This window comes from Sphaeramia orbicularis, chromosome 14, assembly GCF_902148855.1.
Source record: "Sphaeramia orbicularis chromosome 14, fSphaOr1.1, whole genome shotgun sequence".
NCBI lineage: Eukaryota > Metazoa > Chordata > Actinopteri > Kurtiformes > Apogonidae > Sphaeramia > Sphaeramia orbicularis.
The window spans coordinates 7,125,796-7,152,235 of NC_043970.1; the positions used below are offsets into that span (position 1 = coordinate 7,125,796).

General features: G+C 38.5%; 1 protein-coding gene across 3 annotated transcripts in view; it reads left to right on the plus strand.

The window, feature by feature from the left end:
- Nucleotides 1-26,440, plus strand: part of mcama (melanoma cell adhesion molecule a) — a 181,912-nt gene that overhangs the window by 123,343 nt on the left and 32,129 nt on the right. For all 3 annotated transcript variants that reach the window (XM_030153912.1, XM_030153910.1, XM_030153911.1), the window contains exon 12: nucleotides 1,820-1,961. In XM_030153912.1, coding sequence (XP_030009772.1) covers nucleotides 1,820-1,961 — 142 coding nt within the window. The remainder of the gene's footprint in view (nucleotides 1-1,819; nucleotides 1,962-26,440) is intronic.

A 26,440-nucleotide genomic window follows, 5' to 3' on the forward strand; every position in this document is an offset into this window, starting at 1 on the left:
TCAATGACATAAATGTAGCTAAGATTTCCCAGAATCACCAATTTTCAGAGAGCCTGTTTGTCTTGATAATGTCTTTCTGTGACATTCATCCTTTAAGATCAATCCAACAACACATTTTTCCTCCATGATGAATAAGTTTGTTCAGGATTATGAATAGAATTCCCAGAATTAGGCTGGCCAGCATCATAAAAATTCTGGGAAATCTTAGCTACATTTAATTTGCAAAATTAAAAAAAAAACAGTAATTTTCAAAGGGCTGTATCTCTTAACTATTACAGATATGACATTAAAATTTTGGATGTCTGCGTTTATCTGGTTGGTGAACAAGTGTGAATTTTTTCAGAATTTTCTGAGGGGGTCATGTGGGGCCCATTGGTTGAATTGCCATGGAATGACCCTAGTTTATTTATCCCAAACTGGCAAGTTACAGAATATACGCCCGCTGTCTCGCCCACGTTGGGGGGATTTAAAAAATGTGTGCGGGCTGTGTACAATAAAGCATATCAACACGACCAGAAAGATGCCAAACTGGGGAGACGCAGAGATCCGTGAGCTGTCACTTCAGATGGAGGACTCTGTCTAGGTCCAGCCTGTCTCACCTCTGTTACTTCTTTTGCTTGGCTGTGTAAATCAGTCAATGGTGAAACAAAGGTGGGATCACCATCTCGCCTTTTTTCTGGTATCTCTGTGTAAAAGTGGCTAATATGTCACACAGTGGGGTCAATATCGCTATAAGGTGCCTTTCAGACTTTGAAATGTCCAAAAAAGACCCTCAACATTTTCTACTTAACTTTATGTTCAATGTGTTAAGTAAACTGTAGGCTGTTAGAAATGTATGATGGTCAAGCTCCAACATTTAGAAAAAAAAATTTTTGCAAGTAGATAAAGTACAAGCAGACCACAAAATATGAAAAAAATATGTCCACCCTGTCATCGACAAATATATGTTAGCATTTAATGACCACATGTTGGACCTTGAGTTGGCAAAGTGGGTCATCTTAGTAGGACTATGCAATGTTCAAGAAATACATTTTGAATTTCTGAAATGTTTTATATTAAACAATGTTTTGTGGTGTCAGGGTGGACAGGGTAAGCTTGACTACATCTAAGTTCAAACACAAAATGCTGAAAATTTTTAAATGTGAATAGTAAATGCTCTTGCAGACTATGTTTCCACATCCAATGAAGAAACTCAAAATGATGATGATGACATAACCAGATTATTACAGATAACATTACCAGACTGAACCAGATTATTAAAGGGGCGATTCCCCCAAAGTGACAGGGTGGACAGCAATTTTAAGAACCCGTGTAGAATGTTAAATATTGCAATGAAAATAAAATAGAAATTATCAAAATGATTTCTTTCATCAAAATACTTTTTGAGTGTAATGACATCTAAAAAGTATTTACATTTTTTTCATTCAAACACTTATAAGTCTCACTGAATTTAGAAGGGCAGTGCACAAATCATGTACATTCCCTCAAAAAAAAAAAAAAAGGAATCACATTTCAAGAGGTTTAAAATTGTACTGATATATGTGTAAGTTTTTGCACATTCATAATAAAACCCAGAATTTAATTATTTTCCAATGTGGTCATAGTGACAGATGCTGCTGGGGGACACCAAAGGCATCTTATAGTGATATTGACCCAGTGACATGCACACTAGTGTAGATATCAACACAGAACCAGGGGTAAATTACCTGAAGACAAAGTTATAAGAATAGTGTATTAATTAGACTTGTTTGGCCCCCCCTACAACCTTACAAATGTGTAGTTGATACATTATGAGCATGTGTGTCTGTTGTGTCCGCAGAACTGGCACGAGGTGATGAGCAAGGCCAGTGCACACATGACTCATAGTGTGGTGTCTGTCAAAGTCACCTCACACATCAGAGCTGTGTGTAACGCTTCCAGTGATATGGGCACTGAAGTGAAGACTTTCAGCATCACACCCAGTAAGAGCCTCTTTCTCACCTGCACTGAAATACAGAACTGAGCTGATTATGATGTTAAACTGTCAGGATATAGCAACTGCTGACACTCACAGTTGCACTTTCATATTATAAGTCAGAAAGTATTGTGGAAGGAAAAGGAGAACGATGTGTAGGAAAATCTTAACTTCATTCAAAGTTGTCTGCAGTAATTAAAAGCTATGTAAGACTTGTATCGATTTTAGAGCTGCAGCCTTAGATTATTTTTGTAATCAATTAAATTATTATTTTCTTAGATTTGATTAAGCAATTATTTGCATAGGTGAAGAAAATGTATACAAATGTGAAAAAGACATGTCTGAAAATGACCAACACTTGGCCTTTATTCCAGAACCAACTGAAACAACAACCTCGAAAAGTATAAAAGTAAAAGGATATATAAAAAATATCTGTAAAGGAATAACAAAAGCAATAACAATAGTACTAGTGTAACTTAAGATGTAACTAAGACACAATCTTAAAAAAAAAAAAAGTCAAATAGGGTTAGGGAAATATATATATACATATATGTGTGTGTGTGTGTTTATTTTTGTATTTATATTTAGCAAGGTTTATTTATTAGTATTTTAGCAACAACATAACCACAAACTAGTCCCCACCCCAGTACAGCTCCAACAGAGAACAAACATTCTTGCATATAAAAAAAGCAAAGAAATGTATACATTAAACATATCCACATTCAACTGTTAGACATGAAGAATAAAAACAACGGGAAAGGGATCATAATAATAAAAAAGCAAATTGATGGGTATGATCAAATTAAAATAACAAAGAGAAAACAAACAATAGATAATTAAGTCAGTCATATGGGTCACGAAAGGTTATGTGAGGTCATGGTAGCCCATCTTGTAGCCCATTTTCTATATAGTTAACAAACAGCTGTCAGACAGTGAAAAATCTGTGTACAGCCCCTTGTAGACTATGGTGTTTTTTGGTTTTTTTTTTCAAGTTTAACGTGATATATAATAGGGGTGTAACAGTGCACTTGTTTGTACTGAAGCGTTTCGGTTCGGGGCCTTCGATATAATACAGAAGTGTACCGAATGAATACATGTAGCCTATGTGAAGAACAGAAGCACTTGAAACACGTTAATTTTCACTTTTGATTTTTGGTAGTTACGGAGCGCACCCCCCCACCCACCCACCCTTCAGTGGTCTCCTTCGCTGTACTGAAAACGTATTGAAAATGTATTGAACCGAAGACTCCTGTACTGAAAACATACAGAACCAAAATTTTTCTGTGCCGTTACATCCCTAATATATAATATCAGTAAATGGTGTCAATATCAGTGATGGTCAACAATTTAGAGAGCTTCACCTTTGACCAGTGGAGGTGATGTAGGATCTTAATTGGATCACTATGTGTCATAAGCATATGGAAGAAGAATGAATCCTATCCAAAGCATCTTCCAAAACTTCATCAGAATTCCTGAATCTTCTTCCCAGCAGCACTTTATTAAGGTTGAGGGTTTCAGATTATATGAGTTTATTTAAAAATGCACCACTCCAGTTGACCCTTTAGAGCAGGGGTTCCCAAAGCGGGGGTTGTGGGACACTAGCAAGAGGTTGTGAGATGATTTTCAGAAACCTCTTGATGTGATCCCTGAGATGGTTATGACTGATTAAGGGCAGTATTGTTATGCCTGTACTTTGAAGGAAGGATACTGATATTGTGAATTTCAAGTTGCACAAGGATTGCTTTTATTTTGAAAGAGCATAGGTTTCATTAATACGGCATGAACAATTGCTTGACAAACAGGTAAGGCATTATTCAGCCTACAGGTTTGACTAATGTTGTCACATTAATAAAAATAAACATAAAAAGGCTAACAAACGTTGTAAAACAGGCACATTAACATACATAATCATAACCCCCCTTCGAAGCCCCAAATATGCCACAGTATCCAGCCTTTTCGCTGATAAGGTTCCTTGCTGCCACACCATACATTTGATTAAAAAAATCATCACCTTTGCATTAGAGTTATTATACATATGTATAATATATAATAAGTCTACTATTTTCAATAAGATGCTGTGCACTCTGTACCGCTGTACAATTTTTACCCCCATATACATATACATATTTATATATATATATATATATATATATATATATATATATATATATATATATATGTGTGTGTGTGTGTGTGTGTGTGTGTGTGTGTGTATATATATATTTTATAATTAGCTTTTTATTGAACATTATAAAATACATTCCACATTGAGCTGGTAAATAATGGCTGAATTTTTTTTTTCTCTTTCCACTCTCCTCCAAATGTAGTATCTTTAAATTAAACATGACAATCAAAAAATAGAAAATATATTAAAAAAAAAAAAAAGAAAGAAAGAAAGAAAGGTAAAGACATCCTAATTCTTTTACTTTAAATCAAATTAGGGAATGACCATTCCTTTCCAAGTAAATAAATAAAATTATGCCCAGGACTTCGTGGTTCTATATATAGGTTCATATAGGTTTCGTAGATGTCGGTAAAGAAATGTTGCTGCAGCGCCCCCTTGAAAAGTGGAAATGCATTACGCCAATGGGAGCACGTCCAACGTAAAGTTTGTTGTAGAGCCACGAAAATCGGTACACAGATTCATCAGGAGGAGACAGACAAAAAATATTATTGTGGCCACACCCCTAAACCAACCTTTAGTCGGCCATATTGGATTGAAATTTCCAAAATGCTTAGTCAGCGTTTTCGCTGACGTTGTATTTTAACTATCTCCTCCTTGGCCGTTTGGCCAAATGAGCTCAAAATCTGTGTACAGTATCTAGAGAAGTGGGGAATCAAAAGTTAGCCGAATTTTTTGAATCGGTGTCACCGTTTTTTTGCGACGAGGTTGCAAACTTTGCAAAGTTTTTTCAAAAATTTACCATCACAAAAATTACTTCAGCTCAGACATACAAACACCGATTTGGCTTAAATTTCCATCAGACGTCTATCTCCCAGGCCTACACCCATTTATTAAGAGAAATTGAAATTTCGCACTATAGCACCCCCTACAAATGTACATTTACAAAAATGACATCAGTTCGGACATACGAACACTGATTTGGCTCAAATTTGACTCAGACATCTGTCTCGCAGGCCTACACGTATTTGTCAAAAGAAACTGAAATTTCACACTACAGTGCCCCCTACAAGTTTTTAAAATTTTTTTATTAAAATTGCTTCAGTTCAGACATACGAACACCAATTTGTCTCAAATTTGACTCAGACATCTATCTCTAAGGCCTACACCCATATATAAGAAAAAATTGAAATTTGGCGCTATAGCGCCCCCTAAAATTTTACCTTTACGAAAATTACTTCAGACATACAAACACCAATTTGGCTCAAATTTGAAGCACTTGTCAATCTCCCAGGCCTACACCATTCATCAAAAGAAATTGCCATTTCGCTCAATAGCGCCCCCTACAAATTTACCTTCACAAAAATTGCATTAGTTAAGACATACGTACACTGAATTGGCTCAAATTTGACTCAGTGGTACATCTTGCAGGCCTACACCCATTCAAAAGAAGAAATTTAATTTTAGCTGCATAGTGCCCCCTACAGATTTACTTATACAAAAAATTCTTTAGTTTGGACATACGAGCAAACATTAGCCTCAAATTTGAATCAGTTGTCAATCTCCCAGGCCTACACCCATTCATAAGAAGACATTGAAATTTGGTGCTAGAGCGCCACCTGCTGAACGATGGACATACTTCTACTGGACGTGCCCGCGGCGAGGGCCTTTAGATGCCGCTTGCGGCTTTAATTTTTCTTTATTTTTTTAATTTTTATTTATTTTTCTTCTCCTGCTCTTAGAGCTCAATTTTGACCCCCTGAACATTTATGAAAACTCACCAAATTTTGCCGAAAATTCAGGAGAGCGAGAAGTTGAATTTACATATAGGTTTCGTAGATGTCGGTAAAGAAATGTTGCGGCAGCGCCCCCTTGAAAAGTGGAAATCCATTACGCTAATAAGAGCGCGTCCAACATAAAGTTTGTCATAGAGCCACGAAAATTGGTACACAGATTCATCATGAGAAGACAAACAAAAAATATTATTATGGCCACGCCCCAAAACAAACCCTTAGTCGGCCATATTGGATTGAAATTTCCAAAATGCTGAGTCAGTGTTTTCGCTGACGTCGTATTTTAACTATCTCCTCCTTGGGCGTTTGGCCGAATGAGCTCAAAATTGGTGTACAGTTTCTAGAGAAGTGGGGCATCAAAAGTTAGCTGAATTTTTTGAATTGGTGTCACCGTTTTTGTGCAACGAGGTTGCAAACTTTGCGAAGTTTTTTCGGGAATTTACCATCACAAAAATTGCTTCAGCTCAGACATACGACCACCGATTTGGCTTACATTTCAATCAGACATCCATCTCCCAGGCCTACACCCATTTATTAAAAGAAATTGAAATTTCGCACTATAGCGCCCCCTACAAATGTAGATTGACAAAAATGACATCAGTTCGGACATATGAACACCGATTTGGCTCAAATTTGACTCAGACATCTGTCTTCCAGGCCTACACCTACTTGTCAAAAGAAACTGAAATTTTGAACTACACCGCCCCCTACAAATTTTTCATAAAAATTTTTAATTAAAATTGCTTCAGTTCGGACATACAAACACTGATTTGGCTCAAATTTGACTCAGACGTCTATCGCTCAGACCTACACCCATTTATCAGAAAAAAATCTACATTTGGTGCTATAGCGCCCCCCACAACTTTACCTTTACGATAATTGCTTTAGTTTGGACATACGAACACCAATTTGGCTCAAATTTGAATCAGTTTTCAATCTTCCAGGCCTACACCCATTTATCAAAAGAAATTGCCATTTCGCTCAATCGCGCCCCCTACAAATTTACCTTCATGAAAATTGCATTAATTCGGACATACGAACACCGATTTGGCTCAAATTTGACTCAGTGGTACATCTCGCAGGCCTACACACATTCAATGGAAGAAATTCAATTTTAGCTGCATAGCGCCCCATACAGATTTATTTATACAAAAATTTCTTTAGTTTGGACATAAAAACAAAGATCTGTCTCAAATTTGAGTCAATTGTCAATCTCCCAAGCCTACACCCATTCATCAGAAGACACAAAATTTGGTGCTAGAGCGCCACCTGCTGAACGATGAGCATACTTCCACTGGACGTGCCCTTGGCGAGGGCCTTTAGATGCCGCTTGCGGCTTTAATTTTTTTTTTCTTTCTCCTGCGCTTTGAGCTCAATTTTGACCCCCTGAACATTTACGAAAACTCACCAAAGTTTGCCCAAAATTCAGAAATGTGCAAAATTGAATTTACATATAGGTTTCGTAGATGTCGGTAAAGAAATGTTGCGGCAGCGCCCCCTTGAAAAGTGGAAATGCATTACGTCAATGGGAGCATGTCCAACGTAAAGTCTGTTGTAGAGCCACGAAAATCGGTACACAGATTCATCATGAGGAGACAAACAAAAAATATTATTATGGCCACGCTCCTAAACAAACCCTTAGTCGGCCATATTGGATTGAAATTTCCAAAATGCTGAGTCAGCGTTTTCGCTGATGTCATATTTTAACTATCTCCTACTAAGCCGTTTGGCCAAATGAGCTCAAAATCGGTGTACAGTCTCTAGAGAAGTGGGGCATCAGAAGTTAGCCGAATTTTTTGAATCGGCGTGACCGTTTTTGTGCGACGAGGTTGCAAACTTTGCGAAGTTTTTTCGAAAATTTACCATTACAAAAATTGCTTCAGCTCAGACATACAAACACCGATTTGGCTGAAATTTGACTCAGACATCCATCTCCCTGGCCTACACTCATTTACTAAAAGAAATTGAAATTTCGCACTATAGCGCCCCCTACAAATGTACATTTACAAAAACTACATCAGTTCGGACATACAAACACCGATTTGGATCAAATTTGACTCAGACATCTGTCTCCCAGGCCTACACCTATTTGTAAAAAAAAACTGAAACTTCGCACTACAGCGCCCCCTTCAAGTTTTTTTATTTATTTTTTTATTAAAATTGCTTCAGTTCGGACATACGAACACCGATTTGGCTCAAATTTGACTCAGACGTCTATCTCTCAGGCCTACGCCAATTTGTCAGAAGAATTTGAAATTTGGAGCTATAGTGCCCCCTACAATTTGACCTTCACGAAAACTACTTCACTTCAGACATACGAACACCAATTTGGCTCAAATTTGAATCATTTGTTAATCTCCCAGGCCTACACCCATTTATCAAAAGAAATTTCCATTTCGCTCATTAGCGCCCCCTACAAATTTACCTTCACAAAAATTGCATTACTTCGGACATACGACCACCGATTTGGCTCAAATTTGACTCAGTGGTACATCTTGCAGGCCTACACCCATTCAATTGAAGAAATTTAATGTTAGCTGCATAGCGCCCCCTACAGATTTACTTATACAAAAATTTCCTTACTTCGGACATAGGAGCAATGATTTCCCTCAAATTTGAATCAGTTGTCAATCTCCCAGGCCTACACCCATTCATCAGAAGAAACTGAAATTTGGTGCTAGAGCGCCACCTGCTGAACGATGGGCATGCTTCCACTGGACGTGCCCTTGGCGAGGGCCTTTAGATGCCGCTTGCGGCTTTAATTTTTTTTTTTTTTTTTTGTCTTATTTTTCTTTCTCCTGCGCTTTGAGCTCAATTTTGACCCTCTGAACATTTACGAAAACTCACCAAATTTTGCCTAAAATTCAGAAGTGCAAGAAATTGAATTTACATATAGGTTTCGTAGATGTCGGTAAAGAAATGTTGCGGCAGCGCCCCCTTGAAAAGTGGAAATGCATTGCGCCAATGGGAGCGCGTCCAAAATAGTTTGTCGTAGAGCCACGAAAATCAGTACACAGATTCATCATGAGGAGACAAACGAAAATACTATTATGGCCACGCCCCTAAACCAACCCTTAGTCGGCCATATTGGATTGAAATTTCCAAAATGCTGAGTCAGCGTTTTCGCTGACGTTGTATTTTAACTATCTCCTACTAAGCCGTTTGGCCAAATGAGCTCAAAATCAGTGTACAGTATCTAGAGAAGTGGGGCATCAAAAGTTAGCCGAATTTTTTGAATCGGCATCACCGTTTTTGTGTGATGAGGTTGAAAACTTTGCGAAGTTTTTTCGAAAATTTACCATGACAAAAATTGCTTCAGCTCAGACATACGAACACCGATTTGTCTGAAATTTGACTCAGACATCTATCTCCCAGGCCTACACACATTTATTAAAAGAAATTGAAATTTTGCACTATAGCGCCCCCTACAAATGTACATTTTAAAAAATGACATTAGTTCGGACATACGAACACCGATTTGGCTCAAATTTGACTCAGACATCTGTCTCCAAGGCCTACACCTATTTATCAAAAGAAACCTAAATTTTGCAATACAGCGCCCCCTACAAATTTTTTAAAAATATTTTTTATTAAAATTGCTTCAGTTCGGACATACGAACACCAATTTGGCTCAAATTTGACTCAGACATCTATATCCCAGGCCTACACCCATTTATCAGAAAAAATTTAAATTCGGCGCCATAGCGCCCTCTACAATGTTACCTTTATGAAAATTACTTCATGTTAGACATGCGAACACCAATTTGGCTCAAATTTGAATCAGTAGTCAATCTCCCAGGCCTACACCCATTTATCAAAAGAAATTGCCACTTCGCTCAGTAGCGCCCCCTACAAATTTACCTTCACGAAAATTGCATCAGTTCAGACATACGAACACCCATTTGGCTCAAATTTGACTCAGTGGTACATCTCACAGGCCTACACCCATTCAATGGAACAAATTGAATTTTGGCTCATAGCGCCACCTACAGATTTGTTTATACAAAATTTTGTTCAGTTCGGACATACGAACACTGATTTGTTTCAAATTTGAGTCAATTTGACTCAAATCTGAATCAGTTGTCAATCTCCCAGGCCTACACCCATTTATAAAAAGGAAATTTCTATTTTGCGTAATAGCGCCCCCTACAAATTTACCTTCACGAAAATTGCATCAGTTCGGACATACAAACACCAATTTTGCTCAAATTTTACTCAGTGGTACATCTCGCAGGCCTACACCCATTCAATGGAACAAATTGAATTTTGGCTCCATAGCGCCCCCTACAGATTTATTTATACAAAAATTTGTTCAGTTCGGACATACGAACACTGATTTGTTTCGAATTTGAGTCAATTGTCAATCTCCCAGGCCTACACCCATTCATCAGAAGACACAAAATTTAGGGCTAGAGTGCCACCTGCTGAACGATGGACATACTTCTACTGGGCGTGCCTGTGGCGAGGGCCTTTAGATGCCGCTTGCGGCTTTAATTTTATTTATTTTTTTTGTCTTATTTTTCTTTCTCCTGCGCTTTGAGCTCAATTTTGACCCTCTGAACATTTACGAAAACTCACCAAATTTTGCCTAAAATTCAGAAGTGTGAGAAATTGAATTTACATATAGGTTTCGTAGATGTCGGTAAAGAAATGTTGCGGCAGCGCCCCCTTGAAAAGTGGAAATGCATTGCGCCAATGGGAGCGCGTCCAACATAAAGTTTGTCGTAGAGCCACGAAAATCGGTAGACAGATTCATCATGAGGAGACAAACAAAAAATATTATGGCCACGCCCCTAAACCAACCCTTAGTTGGCCATATTGGATTGAAATTTCCAAAATGCTGAGTCAGCGTTTTCGCTGAAGTTGTATTTTAACTATCTCCTACTAAGGCGTTTGGCCGAATGAGCTCAAAATCGGTGTACAGTATTTAGAGAAGTGGGGCATCAAAAGTTAGCCGAATTTTTCTAATCGGCATCACCGTTTTTGTGTGACAAGGTTGCAAACTTTGCGAAGTTTTTTCGAAAATTTACCATCATAAAAATTGCTTCAGCTCAGACATACGAACAGCGATTTGGCTGAAATTTGACTCAGACATCCATCTCCCAGGCCTACACCCATTTATTAAAAGAAATTGAAATTTCGCACTATAGCGCCCCCTACAAATGTACATTTACAAAAATGAAATCAGTTCGGACATACGAGCACCAATTTGGCTCAAATTTGACTCAGACATCTGTCTCCCAGGCCTACACCTATTTGTCAAAAGAAAGTGAAATTTTGCATTACAGCGCCCCCTACAAAAATTTTAAATATTTTTTTATTAAAATTTCTTCAGTGCGGACATACGAACACCGATTTGGCTCAAATTTGACTCAGATGTCTATCTCCCAGGCCTACACCCATTTATCAGAAATATTTGAAATTCGGTGCCATAGCGCCCCCTACAATTTTACCTTTACGAAAATTACTTCACGTTAGACATACGAATACCAATTTGGCTCAAATTTGAATCAGTGTTCAGTCTCCCAGGCCTACACCCATTTATCAAAAGAAATTGCCACTTCGTTCATTAGCGCCCCCTAATAATTTACCTTCATGAAAATTGCATTAATTCGGACATACGAACACTGATTTAACTCAAATTTGACTCAGTGTTACATCTCGCAAACCTACACCCATTCAATGGTAGAAATTTATTTTTAGCTGCATAGCGCCCCATACAGATTTACTTATACAAAATTTTCTTTAGTTCGGACATACAAACAAAGATTTTCCTCAAATTTGAATCAGTTGTCGATCTCCCAGGCCTACACCCATTCATTAGAAGACATTGAAATTTGGTGCTAGAGTGCCACCTGCTGAACGATGGACATACTTCTACTGGACGTGCCCGTGGCAAGGGCCTTTAGATGCCGCTTGCGGCTTTAATTTTTTTAAATTTATTTTTCTTCTCCTGCTCTTTGAGCTTAAATTTGACCCCCTGAACATTTACAAAAACTCACCAAATTTTGCCCAAAATTCAGAAGTGCAAGAAATTTAATTTACATATAGGTTTCGTAGATGTCGGTTAAGAAATGGTGCCACAGCGCCCCCTTAAAAAGTGGAAATGCATTACGCCAATGGGAGCACAACCAACATAAAGTTTGTTGTAGAGCCACAAAAATCGGTACATAGATTCATAATGAGAAGACAAACAAAAAATATTATTATGGCCACGCCCCAAAACCAACCCTTAGTCGGCCATATTGGATTGAAATTTCCAAAATGCTGAGTCAGCGTTTTCGCTGACGTCGTATTTTAACTATCTCCTCCTTGGCCGTTTGGCCAAATGAGCTCAAAATCGGTGTACAGTATCTAGAGAAGTGGGGCATCAAAGGTTAGCTGAATTTTTTGAATAGATGTCACCGTTTTTGTGTGACGACGTCGCAAACTTTGCAAAGTTTCTTTGTGAATTTACCATCACAAAAATTGCTTCAGCTCAGACATACGAACACCGATTTGGCTGAAATTTGACTCAGACGTCTATCTCCCAGGCCTACACCCATTTATTAAAAGAAATTGAAATTTCGCACTATAGCGCCCCCTACAAATGTACATTTACAAAAATGAAATCAGTACGGACAAACGAGCACCAATTTGGCTCAAATGTGACACAGACATCTTTCTCCCCGGCCTACACCTATTTGTCAAAAGAAACTGAAATTTTGCACTACAGCGCCCCCTACAAAAATTTTTAATATTTTTTTATTAAAATTTCTTCAGTTCGGACATACGAACACCGATTTGGCTCAAATTTTACTCAGACGTCTGTCTCCCAGGCCTACACCCATTTATCAGAAATATTTGAAATTCGGTGCCATAGCGCCCCCTACAATTTTACCTTTACGAAAACTACTTCACGTTAGACATACGAATACCAATTTGGCTCAAATTTGAATCAATTTTCAATCTCCCAGGCCTACACGCATTTATCAAAAGAAATTGCCACTTCGCTCAGTAGCGTCCCCTACAAATTTACCTTCACGAAAATTGCATCAATTAATACATACAAACACTGATTTAGCTCAAATTTGACTCGGTGGTACATCTCGCAAACCTACACCCATTCAATGGTAGAAATTTATTTTTAGCTTCATAGCGCCCCCTACAGATTTACTTATGCAAAACTTTCTTTAGTTCGAACATACAAACAAAGATTTGCCTCAAATTTGAATTAGTTGTCAATCTCCCAGGCCTACACCCATTCATCAGAAGACATTGAAATTCGGTGCTAGAGTGCCACCTGCTGAACGATGGACATACTTCTACTGGACGTGCCCGTGGCGAGGGCCTTTAGATGCCGCTTGCGGCTTTAATTTATTTTTCTTCTCCTGCTCTTTGAGTTCAAATTTGACCCCCTGAACATTTACGAAAACTCACCAAATTTTGTCCAAAATTCAGAAGTGCGAGAAATTGAATTTACATATAGGTTTCGTAGATGTTGGTAGAGAAATGTTGCCGCAGTGCCCTTTTGAAAAGTGGAAATGCATTACGCCAATGGGAGCACAACCAACATAAAGTTTGTTGTAGAGCCACAAAAATCGGTACATAGATTCATAATGAGAAGACAAACAAAAAATATTATTATGGCCATGCCCCAAAACCAACCCTTAGTCGGCCATATTGAATTGAAATTTCCAAAATGATGAGTCAGCGTTTTCGCTGATGTTGTATTTTAACAATCTCCTACTAAGCTGTTTGGCCAAATGAGCTCAAAATCGGTGTACAGTATCTAGAGAAGTGGGGCATCAAAAGTTAGCCGAATTTTTTGAATCGGTGTCACCGTTTTTGTGCGATGAGGTTGCAAACTTTGCGAAGTTTTTTCAAAAAATTTACCATCACAAAAATAGCTTCAGCTCAGACATACAAACACCGATTTGGCTGAAATTTGACTCAGACGTCTATCTCCCAGGCCTACACCCATTTATTGAAAGAAATTGAAATTTCGCACTATAGTGCCCCCTACAAATGTACATTTACAAAAATGACATCAGTTCGGACATACGAACACCAATTTGGCTCACATTTGACTCAGACATCTGTCTCCCAGGCCTACACCTATTTATCAAAAGAAACTGAAATTTTGCACTACAGCGCCCCTTACAAAATTTTTTAATATTTTTTATTAAAATTGCTTCAGTTCGGACATACGAACACCAATTTGGCTCAAATTTGACTCAGACGTCTATCTCCCAGGCCTACACCTATTTATCAGAAAAATTTTAAATTCGGCGCCATAGCGCCCCCTACAATGTTACCTTTACGAAAATTACTTCACGTTAAACATGCGAACACCAATTTGGCTCAAATTTGAATCAGTTGTCAATCTCCCAGGCCTACACCCATTTATCAAAAGAAATTGCCACTTCGCTCAGTAGCGCCCCCTACAAATTTACCTTCATGAAAATTGCATCAGTTCAGACATACGAACACCGATTTTGCTCAAATTTCACTCAGTGGTACATCTCACAGGCCGACACCCATTCAATGGAACAAATTGAATTTTTGCTCATAGCGCCCCCTACAGATTTATATATACAAAATTTTGTTCAGTTCGGACATACGAACACTAATTTGTCTCAAATCAATTGTCAATGTCCCAGGCCTAAACCCATTCATTAGAAGACACAAAATTTGGGGCTACAGCGCCACCTGCTGAACGATGAGCATACTTCCACTGGACGTGCCCTTGGCGAGGGCCTTTAGATGCCGCTTGCGGCTTTAATTAGGGACCGAGCCGAAAGGTAAGGCCCTCTCACACAGTGAGAGGCCTTGCCTGCAAGCAAGGCCCTATTGTTATTCGTTTGTTTTTTTGGGACCGAGCCGAAAGGTAAGGCCCTCTCACACAGTGAGAGGCCTTGCCTGCAAGCAAGGCCCTATTATTTTTCGTTCGTTTTTATATTATTATTAGGGACCGAGCCGAAAGGTAAGGCCCTCTCACACAGTGAGAGGCCTTGCCTGCAAGGAAGGCCCTATTGTTATTCGTTCGTTTTTTATTATTATTATTATTATTATACTATCGTCACTTTAAACTGGATTTTGACCCCCTAAACATGCTCCAAAACTCACCAAATTTGGCACACGTCAGGCCTGGTGAAAAATTTGATAAAATGAATAAAGAAACCCCATAGGTGCCAAAATGGGCTGTCTAGCGCCACCTATGTGGAAAAAAACAGTAACTGTCCTATTGGCCAGTAGGAATGTCATAGAGACATGGAACCAATGCCAAAATATTTGTTGGATGAAGCACTAAAAATGATACCCTGACAGTGATGACCTAACTCCAACAGGAAGTTCGCAATATGCCTTTCAAAATAACATTTTCAAAACTAACTCTGATGACACCGTTTTTCCTATTGACTTCTAAAAAGCACCAAAAGATAGAGTGAACCCTCCACACAAAAGTGATCTCATAGCTTAGTCTTAGCTGTCTTAGTTTTTTTTTTTAGAAGCCTACAAAGTTGCGATGTTTGGAAGTCATTTTTCACTTTGCAGTTTTTCCCCACTTGTGACATATCTACGCGTTCACGGGACTCCCCACAATGTTCACATGCAAAAATTTTTGAGATAGGATGTACGGTTATTGATTTATAACAACTTTTTTTATTTTCATACTTTTTCCTCTTTAGACTGCCATTTGACCCCCTTAACATGCTCCAAAACTCACCAAATTTGCCATGTATGTCATGGCTGGTGAACCCTTTCATTCAATATCAAAATTAACCCCTTGGGTACCAAAATGGACTCTGTAGCGCCACCTATGTACTAAAAAACACAATAAATCTGCCCAGTAGCCAGTAGGAATGTCACAGAAACATGAAACAAATGCCAAAATGTTGGTCTGATTGAGCCCGACAAATCATACACTGACACTCATGAGCTAACTCCAACAGGAAGTTGGCAATCTGCCTTTGAAAGTTACTCTACGTTTCTGCAATTACTGCTTATTCATTTCAGACTTTTGACAGAAAAGTTAGACTCATTAAATTCCCACAAGTCTGCAGAATCCAAAAGTGAAAGAATTTTTCAGATACGACCTACGGTTATGGAATTATGGCGATTTTTTTGAAGACTATGTTTACTTTCACTTTTCACAATGGCAAACTCCCTATAAAATTCTTCCTGGTGCACACTTACATGTGTCTTTCTGTAGTGCAGTGGTTCATGTAGCTGCCTAAGGAACAAGAGGATCCTGGTTCAAGTCCCAGGCAATCCAAGAATTTTTTTTTTTTTTTTTTCATTTTCATTTTAAAACTGTTTTTTCTGCATTGTATTGTGGATATTGGACATTTTGCACACATTACAAAGTACACAGAGTAAATTTTTTTTCAAAATAAAACGACTATTTAAAAATAATACAAAATTTCTATTACATAACTTCTTTTCATTTTTATGACCAAACGCTCAACTGTTTGTACAATGTTTCTTCATTCAAAAGTACTCTTTCTCACAGACACACATACTCACACAATAGGGTTTTTCCAAAATAAAAGCCTTAAATGTGACAAATCATCACTTTAATGATCAATTATTCATACAATTTCAATTCATTTTTATAACTGATTCTTTCTCTCACATACAAAACAAATGCACATACACACAGTAGGGTTTCCAAATTAAAAGTCTCATTTTAAGGGTGATGGTGGTTTCAGCAGAGGGTCGCTGGTGTTCTGTACAGATGTAAGGAGGACGGACACTAAAGGGTGGGAACTGGTATGGGGATGGAGAGGTGTGAGTGGAGCTGAGGTGTGGACGGTCATGGGAGGCGGATCGCGGGGGAGGCGGAGCGCCCGGTGCGAGGTCCCGCCCAAAGCTGTTTGCAGCTTTAATTATTATTATTATTATTTTTCCGTGACGCTTTAAACTGGAATTTGCCCCCCTAAACATGCTCAAAAACTCACCAAATTTGGCACACATGTCAGGCCTGGCGAAAATTTGGTAAAATGTAAAAATTAACCCCATAGGTGCCAAAATGGCCTCTCTAGCGCCACCTATGTGAAAAAAATGGGAAAAACACTAGTGGCCACTAGGAATGTCGTACAGACATGAAACCAGTGCCAAAATTCTTGTTGGATAAAGCACTACAAATCATCCACTGACACTTATGACCTAACTCCAACAGGAAGTTCGCAATATGCCTTTCAAAATAAAATTCCTAAAACTAACTCCGATGACACCGTTTGTCATATTGACTTCTAAATAGCAGCAAAAGATAGAGTGAAACCTCCTCAAAAAAGCTATCTCTCACTTTTTCCCGAACTGTCTTAGTTTTTTTTTTACAAGCCCGCAAATTTGTGATGTTTGGAACTCATTTTTCACTTTGCAATTTTTCCTGACATGTGACATATCTACACGTTCATGGGACTCAGCACAATGCTCACATGCAAAAAATTTTGAGATAGGATGTATGGTTGTTGATTTATAACAATTCTTTTATTTTCATACTTTTTCCACTTTAGACTGCCATTTGACCCCCTTAACATGCTCCAAAACTCACCAAATTTGCCATGTATGTCATGGCTGGTGAACACTTTCATACAATATCAAAAATTAACCCCTTGGGTGCCAAAATGAACTCTGTAGCGCCACCTATGTACTAAAAAACACACAAAATCTTCCCTAGCAGCCAGTAGGAATGTCACAGAAACATGAAACAAATGCCAGACTGACACTCATGAGCTAACTCCAACAGGAAGTTGGCAATCTGCCTTTGAAAGTTACTCTACGTTTCTGCAATTACTGCTTATTCATTTCAGAGTTTTGACATAAAAGTTCAAATACCTCATTGAATTCCCACGAGTCTGCAGAATCCAAAAGTGAAAGAATTTTTCAGATACGACCTACGGTTATGGAATTATTGCGATTTTTTGAAGACTATGTTTAGTTTCACTTTTCCAAATGGCATAATCCCTATAAAAGTCTTGCTGGTGCACATTTTCACATGTCTGTCTGTAGTACAGTGGTTCATGTAGCTACCTATGGAGCTGAAGGACCCCGGTTCAAGTCCCAGATAATCTAAAAATTGTTTTTTTTTTTTTAATTTTATTTTAAAACAGGTTTTACTGCATTGTATTGTGGATATTGGAAATTTTGCACACATTCAAAAGTACACGGAGTACATTATTTCAAAATAAAACCAAAATTAAGAATAATACAAAATGTCTATTACATAACTTCTTTTCATTTTTATGACCAAACACTCAACTGTTTGTACAATGTTTCTTCATTCAAAAGTACTCTTTCTCACAGACACACATCCTCACACAATAGGGTTTTTCCAAAATAAAAGCCTTAAATGTGGTAAATTATCACTTTTATACTCACTTATTCATACAATTTCAATTCATTTTTCAAACTGATTCTTTCTCTCACATTAAAAACAAATGCACATACACACAGTAGGGTTTCCAAAATAAAAGTCTCATTTTAAAGGTGATGGTGGTTTCAGCAGAGGGTCTCTGGTGTTCTGTACAGATGTAAGGAGGACAGACACTAAAGGGTGGGAACTGGTATGGGGACGGAGAGGTGTGAGTGGAGCTGAGGCGTCGACAGTCACGGGTGGCGGATCGCGGGGGAGGCGGAACGCTCGGTGCGAGGTCCCGCCCAATGCTGCTTGCAGTTTTAATTATTATTATTATTATTATACTATCGTCACTTTAAACTGGATTTTGACCCCCTAAACATGCTCAAAAACTCACATAATTTGGCACACATGTCAGGCCTGGCGAAAAATTTGATAAAATGAAAAAATTAACCCCGTAGGTGCCAAAATGGGCTCTTATGACCTAACTCCAACAGGAAGTACACAATATGCCTTTCAAAATAAAATTTCTAAAACTTACTCCGATGACACCATTTGTCATATTGACTTCTAAATAGCACCAAAAGATAGAGTGAACCATCCTCACAGAAGTGATCTCGTAGCTTAGTCTTAACTGTCTTAGTTTTTTTTTTACAAGCCCGCAAAGTTGCGATGTTTGGAACTCATTTTTCACTTTGGAGTTTTTCCCCACATGTGACATATCTACGCGTTCATGGGACTCACCACAACGTTCACATGCAAAAATTTTTGAGATAGGATTTACGGTTATTGATTTATAACAATTTGTTTATTTTTATACTTTTTCCTCTTTAGACTGCCATTTGACCCCCTTAACATGCTCCAAAACTCACCAAATTTGCCATGTATGTCATGGCTGGTGAACACTTTCCTACAATATCAAAATTAACCCCTTGTGTGCCAAAATGCACTCTGTAGCGCCACCTATGTACTAAAAAACACACAAAATCTGCCCTAGCGGCCAGTAGGAATGTCACAGAAACATGAAACAAATGCCAAAATGTTGGTCTGATTGAGCCCGAAAAATCATACACTGACACTCATGAGCTAACTCCAACAGGAAGTTGGCAATCTGCCTTTGAAAGTTACTCTACGTTTCTGCAATTACTGCTTAGTCATTTCAGACTTTTGAATAAAAAGTTATACCTCATGAAATTCCCACGAGTCTGCAGAATCCAAAAGTGAAAGAATTTTTCAGATCCGACCTACGGTTATGGAATTATCGCGATTTTTTGAAGACTATGTTTACTTTCACTTTTAACAATGACAAAATCCCTATATAAAGCACACTACTGCCATCTTGTGGGCATCTGAATATAGACCAGTGGTTAGAGCAGTGTTCTGTTATACAGGAGTCCTGGGTTCAAACCCCAGACAGGGAAATAGCTTCTTTTTTTTTGTTTTTTGTTTTTTATTCCCTCCATCACATTTTAAAACAGGTTTTGCTGCATTATATTGTGGATATTGGAAATTTTGCACACATTCAAAAGTACACGGAGTACTTTTTTTTTTCAAAATAAAACCCTTATTAAAAATAATACATACTGTCTATTACATAACTTCTTTTCATTTTTATGACCAAACACTCAACTGTTTGTACAATGTTTCTTCATTCAAAAGTACTCTTTCTCACAGACACACACGCTCACACAATAGGGTTTTTCCAAAATAAAAGCCTTAAATATGAGAATTCATCACTTTATTACTCAATTATTCAAACAATTTCAATTCATTTTTCAAACTGATACTTTCTCTCACATACAACACAAATGCACATACACACAGTAGGATTTCCAAAATAAAAGTCTCATTTTAAAGGTGATGGTGGTTTCAGCAGAGGGTCGCTGGTGTTCTGTACAGATGTAAGGAGGACAGACACTAAAGGGTGGGAACTGGTATGGGGACACAGAGGTGTCAGTGGAGCTGAGGTGTGGACGGTCACGGGAGGCGGATCGCGGGGGAGGCGGAACGCTCGGTGCGAGGTCCCGCCCAATGCTGCTTGCAGCTTTAATTATTATTATTATTATACTTCCGTTTCTTTGAACTGGATTTTGACCCCCTGAACATGCTCAAAAACTCACCAAATTTGGCACACATGTCAGGCCTGGCGAAAAATTTGATAAAATGTAAAAATTAACCCCATCGGTGCTAAAATGGCCTCTCTAGCGCCCCCTATGTGAAAAAAATAGCAAAAGCCCTCGTGACCAGGAGGAATGTCGTAGAGACATGGAACAAATGCCAAAATGTTGGTTGGACGATGCTCTACAAATCATCCACTGACACTCATGACCTATCTGCAACCGGAACTTCGCAATATGCCTTTCAAAATAAAATTTTTAAAATTAACTCCGATGACACCGTTTTTCGTATTGACTTGTAAGTAGCACCAACAGATAGAGGGAACCCTCCTCAACAAAGTAGTCTTGCACTTTTTCTATAACTGTCTTTTTTTTTTTTTACGAGCCCGCAAAGTTGCGATGTTTGGAAGTCATTTTTCACTTTGGAGGTTTTCCCCACATGTGACATATCTAAACGTTCATGGGACTCAGCTGAACACTCACATCCAAAAAATTTTCACATACGATTTACGGTTATTGATTTATGTCAATTTGTTTATTTTTATACTTTTTCCTCTTTAGACTGCCATTTGACCCCCTTAAAATCCTCCAAAACTCACCAAATTTGCCATGTATGTCATGGCTGGTGAACACTTTCATACAATATCAAATTTAACCCCTTGGGTGCCAAAATGGACTCTGTAGCGCCACCTATGTACTAAAAAACACACAAAATCTGCCCTAGCGGCCAGTAGGAATGTCACAGAAACATGAAACAAATGCCAAAATGTTGGTCTGATTGAGCCGACAAATCATACACTGACACTCATGAGCTAACTCCAACAGGAAGTTGGCAATCTGCCTTTGAAAGTTACTCTACGTTTCTGCAATTACTGCTTATTCATTTCAGACTTTGGAATAAAAACTTATACCTCATTAAATTCCCACAAGTCTGCAGAATCCAAAAGTGAAAGAATTTTTCAGATACGACCTACGGTTATGGAATTATGGCGATTTTTGGAAGACTATGTTTACTTTCACTTTTCACAATGACAAAGTCCCTATAAAATTCTTCCTGGTGCATAGGTGGAAGTGTCTGTCTGTAGTGCAGTAGTTGATGTAGCTGCCTATGGAACAAGTGGACCTGGGTTCAAATGCCATGCAATCCAAGAATTTTTTTTTTTTTTTCCCTTTTCATTTTAAAACTGTTTTTTCTGCATTGTATTGTGGATATTGGACATTTTGCACACATTACAAAGCACACAGACTACATGTTTTTCAAAATAAAACCCCTATTAAAAATAATACATAATGTCTATGACATAACTTCTTTTCATTTTTATGACCAAATGCTCAACTGTTTGTACAATGTTTCTTCATTCAAAAGTACTCTTTCTCACAGACACACATGCTCACACAATAGGGTTTTTCCAAAATAAAAGCCTTAAATATGGTAAATCATCACTTTTATACTCACTTATTCATACAATTTCACTTCATTTTTCAAACTGATTCTTTCTCTCACATACAAACCAAATGCACATACACACAGTAAGGTTTCCAAAATAAGTCTCATTTAAAGGTGATGGTGGTTTCAGCAGAGGGTCGCTGGTGTTCTGTACAGGAGGACAGACACTAAAGGGTGGGAACTGGTATGGGGACGGAGAGGTGTGAGTGGAGCTGAGGTGTGGACAGTCACGGGAGGCGAATCGCGGGCTAGGTGGATCACACGGGAGGCGGATCGCGGGGGAGGCGGATCGCTTGGTGCGAGGTCCCGCCCAATGCTGCTTGCAGCTTTAATTTATTATTATTTTTCCTACGCCACTTTGACCTGGATTTTGACCCCCTAAACATGCTTGAAAACTCCCCAAATTTGGCACACATGTCAGGCCTGGCGAGAAATTTGATAAAATGAAAAAATTAACCCCATAGGTGCCAAAATGGGCTCTCTAGCGCCACCTATGTGGAAAAAAACGGCAACAGCCCTAGTGGCCAGTAGGAAAATCGTACAGACATGAAACTAGTGCCAAAGTTTTTGTTGGATGAAGCACTACAAATCATCCACTGATACTGATGACCTATCTCCAACAGGAAGTTCGCAATATGCCGTTCAAAATAAAATTTCTAAAACTAACTCCGATGACACCGTTTGTCATATTGATTTCAAAATGGCACCAAAAGATAGAGTGGACTCTCCTCAAAAAAGTGGTCTCGTAACTTAGTCTTAACTGTCTTAGTTTTTTTTTAGAAGCTCGCAAAGTTGCGATGTTTGGAACTCATGTTTCACTTTTCAGTTTTTCCCCACGTGACATATCTACACATTCACGGGACTCAGCACAACGCTCACATGCAAAAATGTTTGACATACGATGTACGGTTATTGATTTATGACAATTTGTTTATTTTTATACTTTTTCTACTTTAGACTGCCATTTGACCCCCTTAACATGCTCCAAAACTCACCAAATTTGCCATGTATGTCATGGCTGGTGAACACTTTCATACAATATCAAAAATTAACCCCTTGGGTGCCAAAATGGACTCTGTAGCGCCACCTATGTACTAAAAAACACACAAAATCTGCCCTAGCGGCCAGTAGGAATGTCACAGAAACATGAAACAAATGCCAAAATGTTTTTCTGATTGAGCCGACAAATCATACACTGACACTCATGAGCTAACTCCAACAGGAAGTTGGCAATCTGCCTTTGAAAGTTACTCTACGTTTCTGCAATTACTGCTTAGTCATTTCAGACCTTTGAATAAAAAGTTATAGCTCATTAAATTCCCACAAGTCTGCAGAATCCAAAAGTGAAAGAATTTTTCAGATACAACCTACGGTTATGGAATTATGGTGATTTTTTGAAGACTATGTTTACTTTCACTTTTCACAATGACAAAGTCCCTATGAAAATCTTCCTGGTGCACAGCTGTATGTGTCTGTCCTTAGTGCAGTGGTTCATGTAGCTGTTTATGGAACAAAAGGCCCAGGCAAACCAATTTTTTTTTTTTTTTTTTTTCTTTCTCCATTTTAAAACAGGTTTTACTGCATTGTATTTTGGATATTGGAAATTTTGCACACATTCAAAAGTACACAGAGTACATTTTTTCAAAATAAAACCCCAATTACCAATAATACAAAATTTCTATTACATAACTTCTTTTCATTTTTATGACCAAACGCTCAACTGTTTGTACAATGTTTCTTCATTCAAAAGTACTCTTTCTCACAGACACACATGCTCACACAATAGGGTTTTTCCAAAATAAAAGCCTTAAATGTGGTAAATCATCACTTTAATGCTCAATTATTCATACAATTTCAATTCATGTTTCTAACTGATTCTTTCTCTCACATACAAAACAAATGCACATACACACAGTAGGGTTTCCAAAATAAAAGTCTCATTTTAAAGGTGATGGTGGTTTCAGCAGAGGGTCGCTGGTGTTCTGTACAGATGTAAGGAGGACAGACACTAAAGGGTGGGAACTGGTATGGGGACGGAGAGGTGTGAGTGGAGCTGAGGTGTCGACGGTCACAGGAGGCGGATCACGGGGGAGGCGGAATGCCCGGTGCGAGGTCCCGCCCAGTGCTGCTTGCAGCTTTAATTAGGGACCGAGCCGAAAGGTAAGGCCCTCTCACACAGTGAGAGGCCTTGCCTGCAAGCAAGGCCCTATTGCAGGCATGTCCAAAGTCCGGCCCGGGGGCCAATCACGGCCCGCGGTCAGATTTTATACGGCCCACAGCTTCAGTTTTAGAATGTGTTATTTATGGCCCGCTGGACTGTTGAACCGAGTACATGAATCATAAAAGGTTCAAAATGCAGTTCCTCCTTTCACCTCATGGTGGCAGCACCACTCTAACTCTATCTGGCTCTGTGACCTTACCGTGAACCCTTTTCGCTAATTTCTAACCACGGCGGCTGTAAATAAAAAAACGGAAGTTGACAGTGAGGGCCGCCGCTTCCAGGAGAGATGGGAAGTACAATTTTTTTCACTGAAAATCGAGGCAATTATGTTTGCCTAATTTGTCAACAGACTGTTGCCTTGTTTAAGGAATTCAATGTAAAGAGACACTAGCAGATAAAACATGCTAACGCATATGACAAGCTAGCAGGGAGTTTGCGCTCCAAAAAAGTGAAGCAAATTCAAGCTGCTTTAAACTCACAACAGTGACTCTTCATGTGAACCTGAGTTCAGTGAATTCACCACCAGGACAGGCTACCAAGTTGCCAGGTTAGTTTCCTCTAACTGCTGGTGTTGTGTACTTGTAGATGTGACACAAATATTACTTTCTGAATAATTTTGTGAAAGACAAGAGAAAGAGTTATATGTTTTCATCTGAAATGTTAACAGACTTTGCATTACTGAGTAATATATGAGTATCGATTACTCACATAAGTCATGTTTTAAATGAATGTGGGGTTAAGATTTTTATCAACTTCTTGGATGTTTAAGATACTCCACACAGTTTGTTCTATGTTATCTGACTCCAGATGTAGGCAGGAAGGCAGAATTGTTTTTTTTTTTATTTGTTCACATCTGAGTGGCTCAGATTTGGTTACACTGCCATTTAAAAAAATGATATTGTGACAATGAAAATAAACTTGCTGTAGAACAGCGCGTTTATATGTAATTTTTACTGTTTAAAAAACGTCCGAAGGGACCACTGGCCCCTGGCAATCTCCACATTATCAGATCTGGCCCTCTTTAAAAAAAGTTTGGACACCCCTGCCCTATTGTTTTTCATTCATTTTTATTAGGGACCGAGCCGAAAGGTAAGGCCCTCTCACGCACTGAGAGGCCTTGCCTGCAAGCAAGGCCCTATTGTTTTTCGTTCGTTTTTATATTATTAGGGACCGAGCCGAAAGGTAAGGCCCTCTCACGCAGTGAGAGGCCTTGCCTGCAAGCAAGGCCCTATTGTTTTTCGTTCGTTTTTATTAGGGACCGAGCCGAAAAGTAAGGCCCTCTCACACAGTGAGAGGCCTTGCCTGCAAGCAAGGCCCTATTGTTTTTCGTTCGTTTTTATATTATTATTATTATTATTATTCACACACCACTTTGACCTGGATTTTGACTCCCTAAACATGCTCGAAAACTCATCAAATTTGGCACACATGTCAGGCCTGGCGAAAAATTTGATAAAATGAAAAAATTAACCCAATAGGTGCCAAAATGGGCTCTCTGGCGCCACCTATGTGAAAAAAAACGGAAATAGGCCTAGTGGCCAGGAGGAATGTCATAGAGACATGGAACCACTGCCAAAATATTTGTTGGATCAAGCACTAAAAGTGATACACAGATGACCCTACCCTAACTCCAACAGGAAGTTCGCAATTTGCCTTTCAAAATAAAATTTCTAAAACTAACTCCGATGACACCGTTTGTTGTATTGACTTCTAAATAGCGCCAAAAGATAGAGTGAACCCTCCTTAATACAACGATTTCACACCTTTTCCATAACTGTCTTAGTTTCTTTTTTACAAGCCAGCAAAGTTGCGATGTTTTGAACTCATTTTTCATTTTGCAGTTTTTCCCAACATGTGACATATCTACACGTTCACGGGACTCACCACAACGCTCACATGCAAAAAAATTTGAGATATGATGTACGGTTATTGATTTATAACAATTTGTTTATTTTCATACTTTTTCGGCTTTAGACTGCCATTTGACCCCCTTAACATGCTCCAAAACTCACCAAATTTGCCATGTATGTCATGGCTGGTGAACACTTTGATTCAATATCAAATTTAACCCCTTGGGTGCCAAAATGAACTCTTTAGCGCCACCTATGTACTAAAAAACACACAAAATCTGCCCTAGCAGCCAGTAGGAATGTTGTAGAAACATGAAACAAATGCCAAAATGTTGGTCTGATTGAGCCCGAAAAATCATACACTGACACTCATGAGCTAACTCCAACAGGAAGTTGGCAATCTGCCTTTGAAAGTTACTCTACGTTTCTGCAATTACTGCTTATTCATTTCAGATTTTTGAATAAAAAGTTATACCTCATTAAGTTCCCAAAAGTCTGCAGAATCCAAAAGTGAAAGAATTTTTCAGATACGACCTGCGGTTATGGAATTATGGCGATTTTTTGAAGACTAAGTTTAGTTTCACTTTTCACAATGA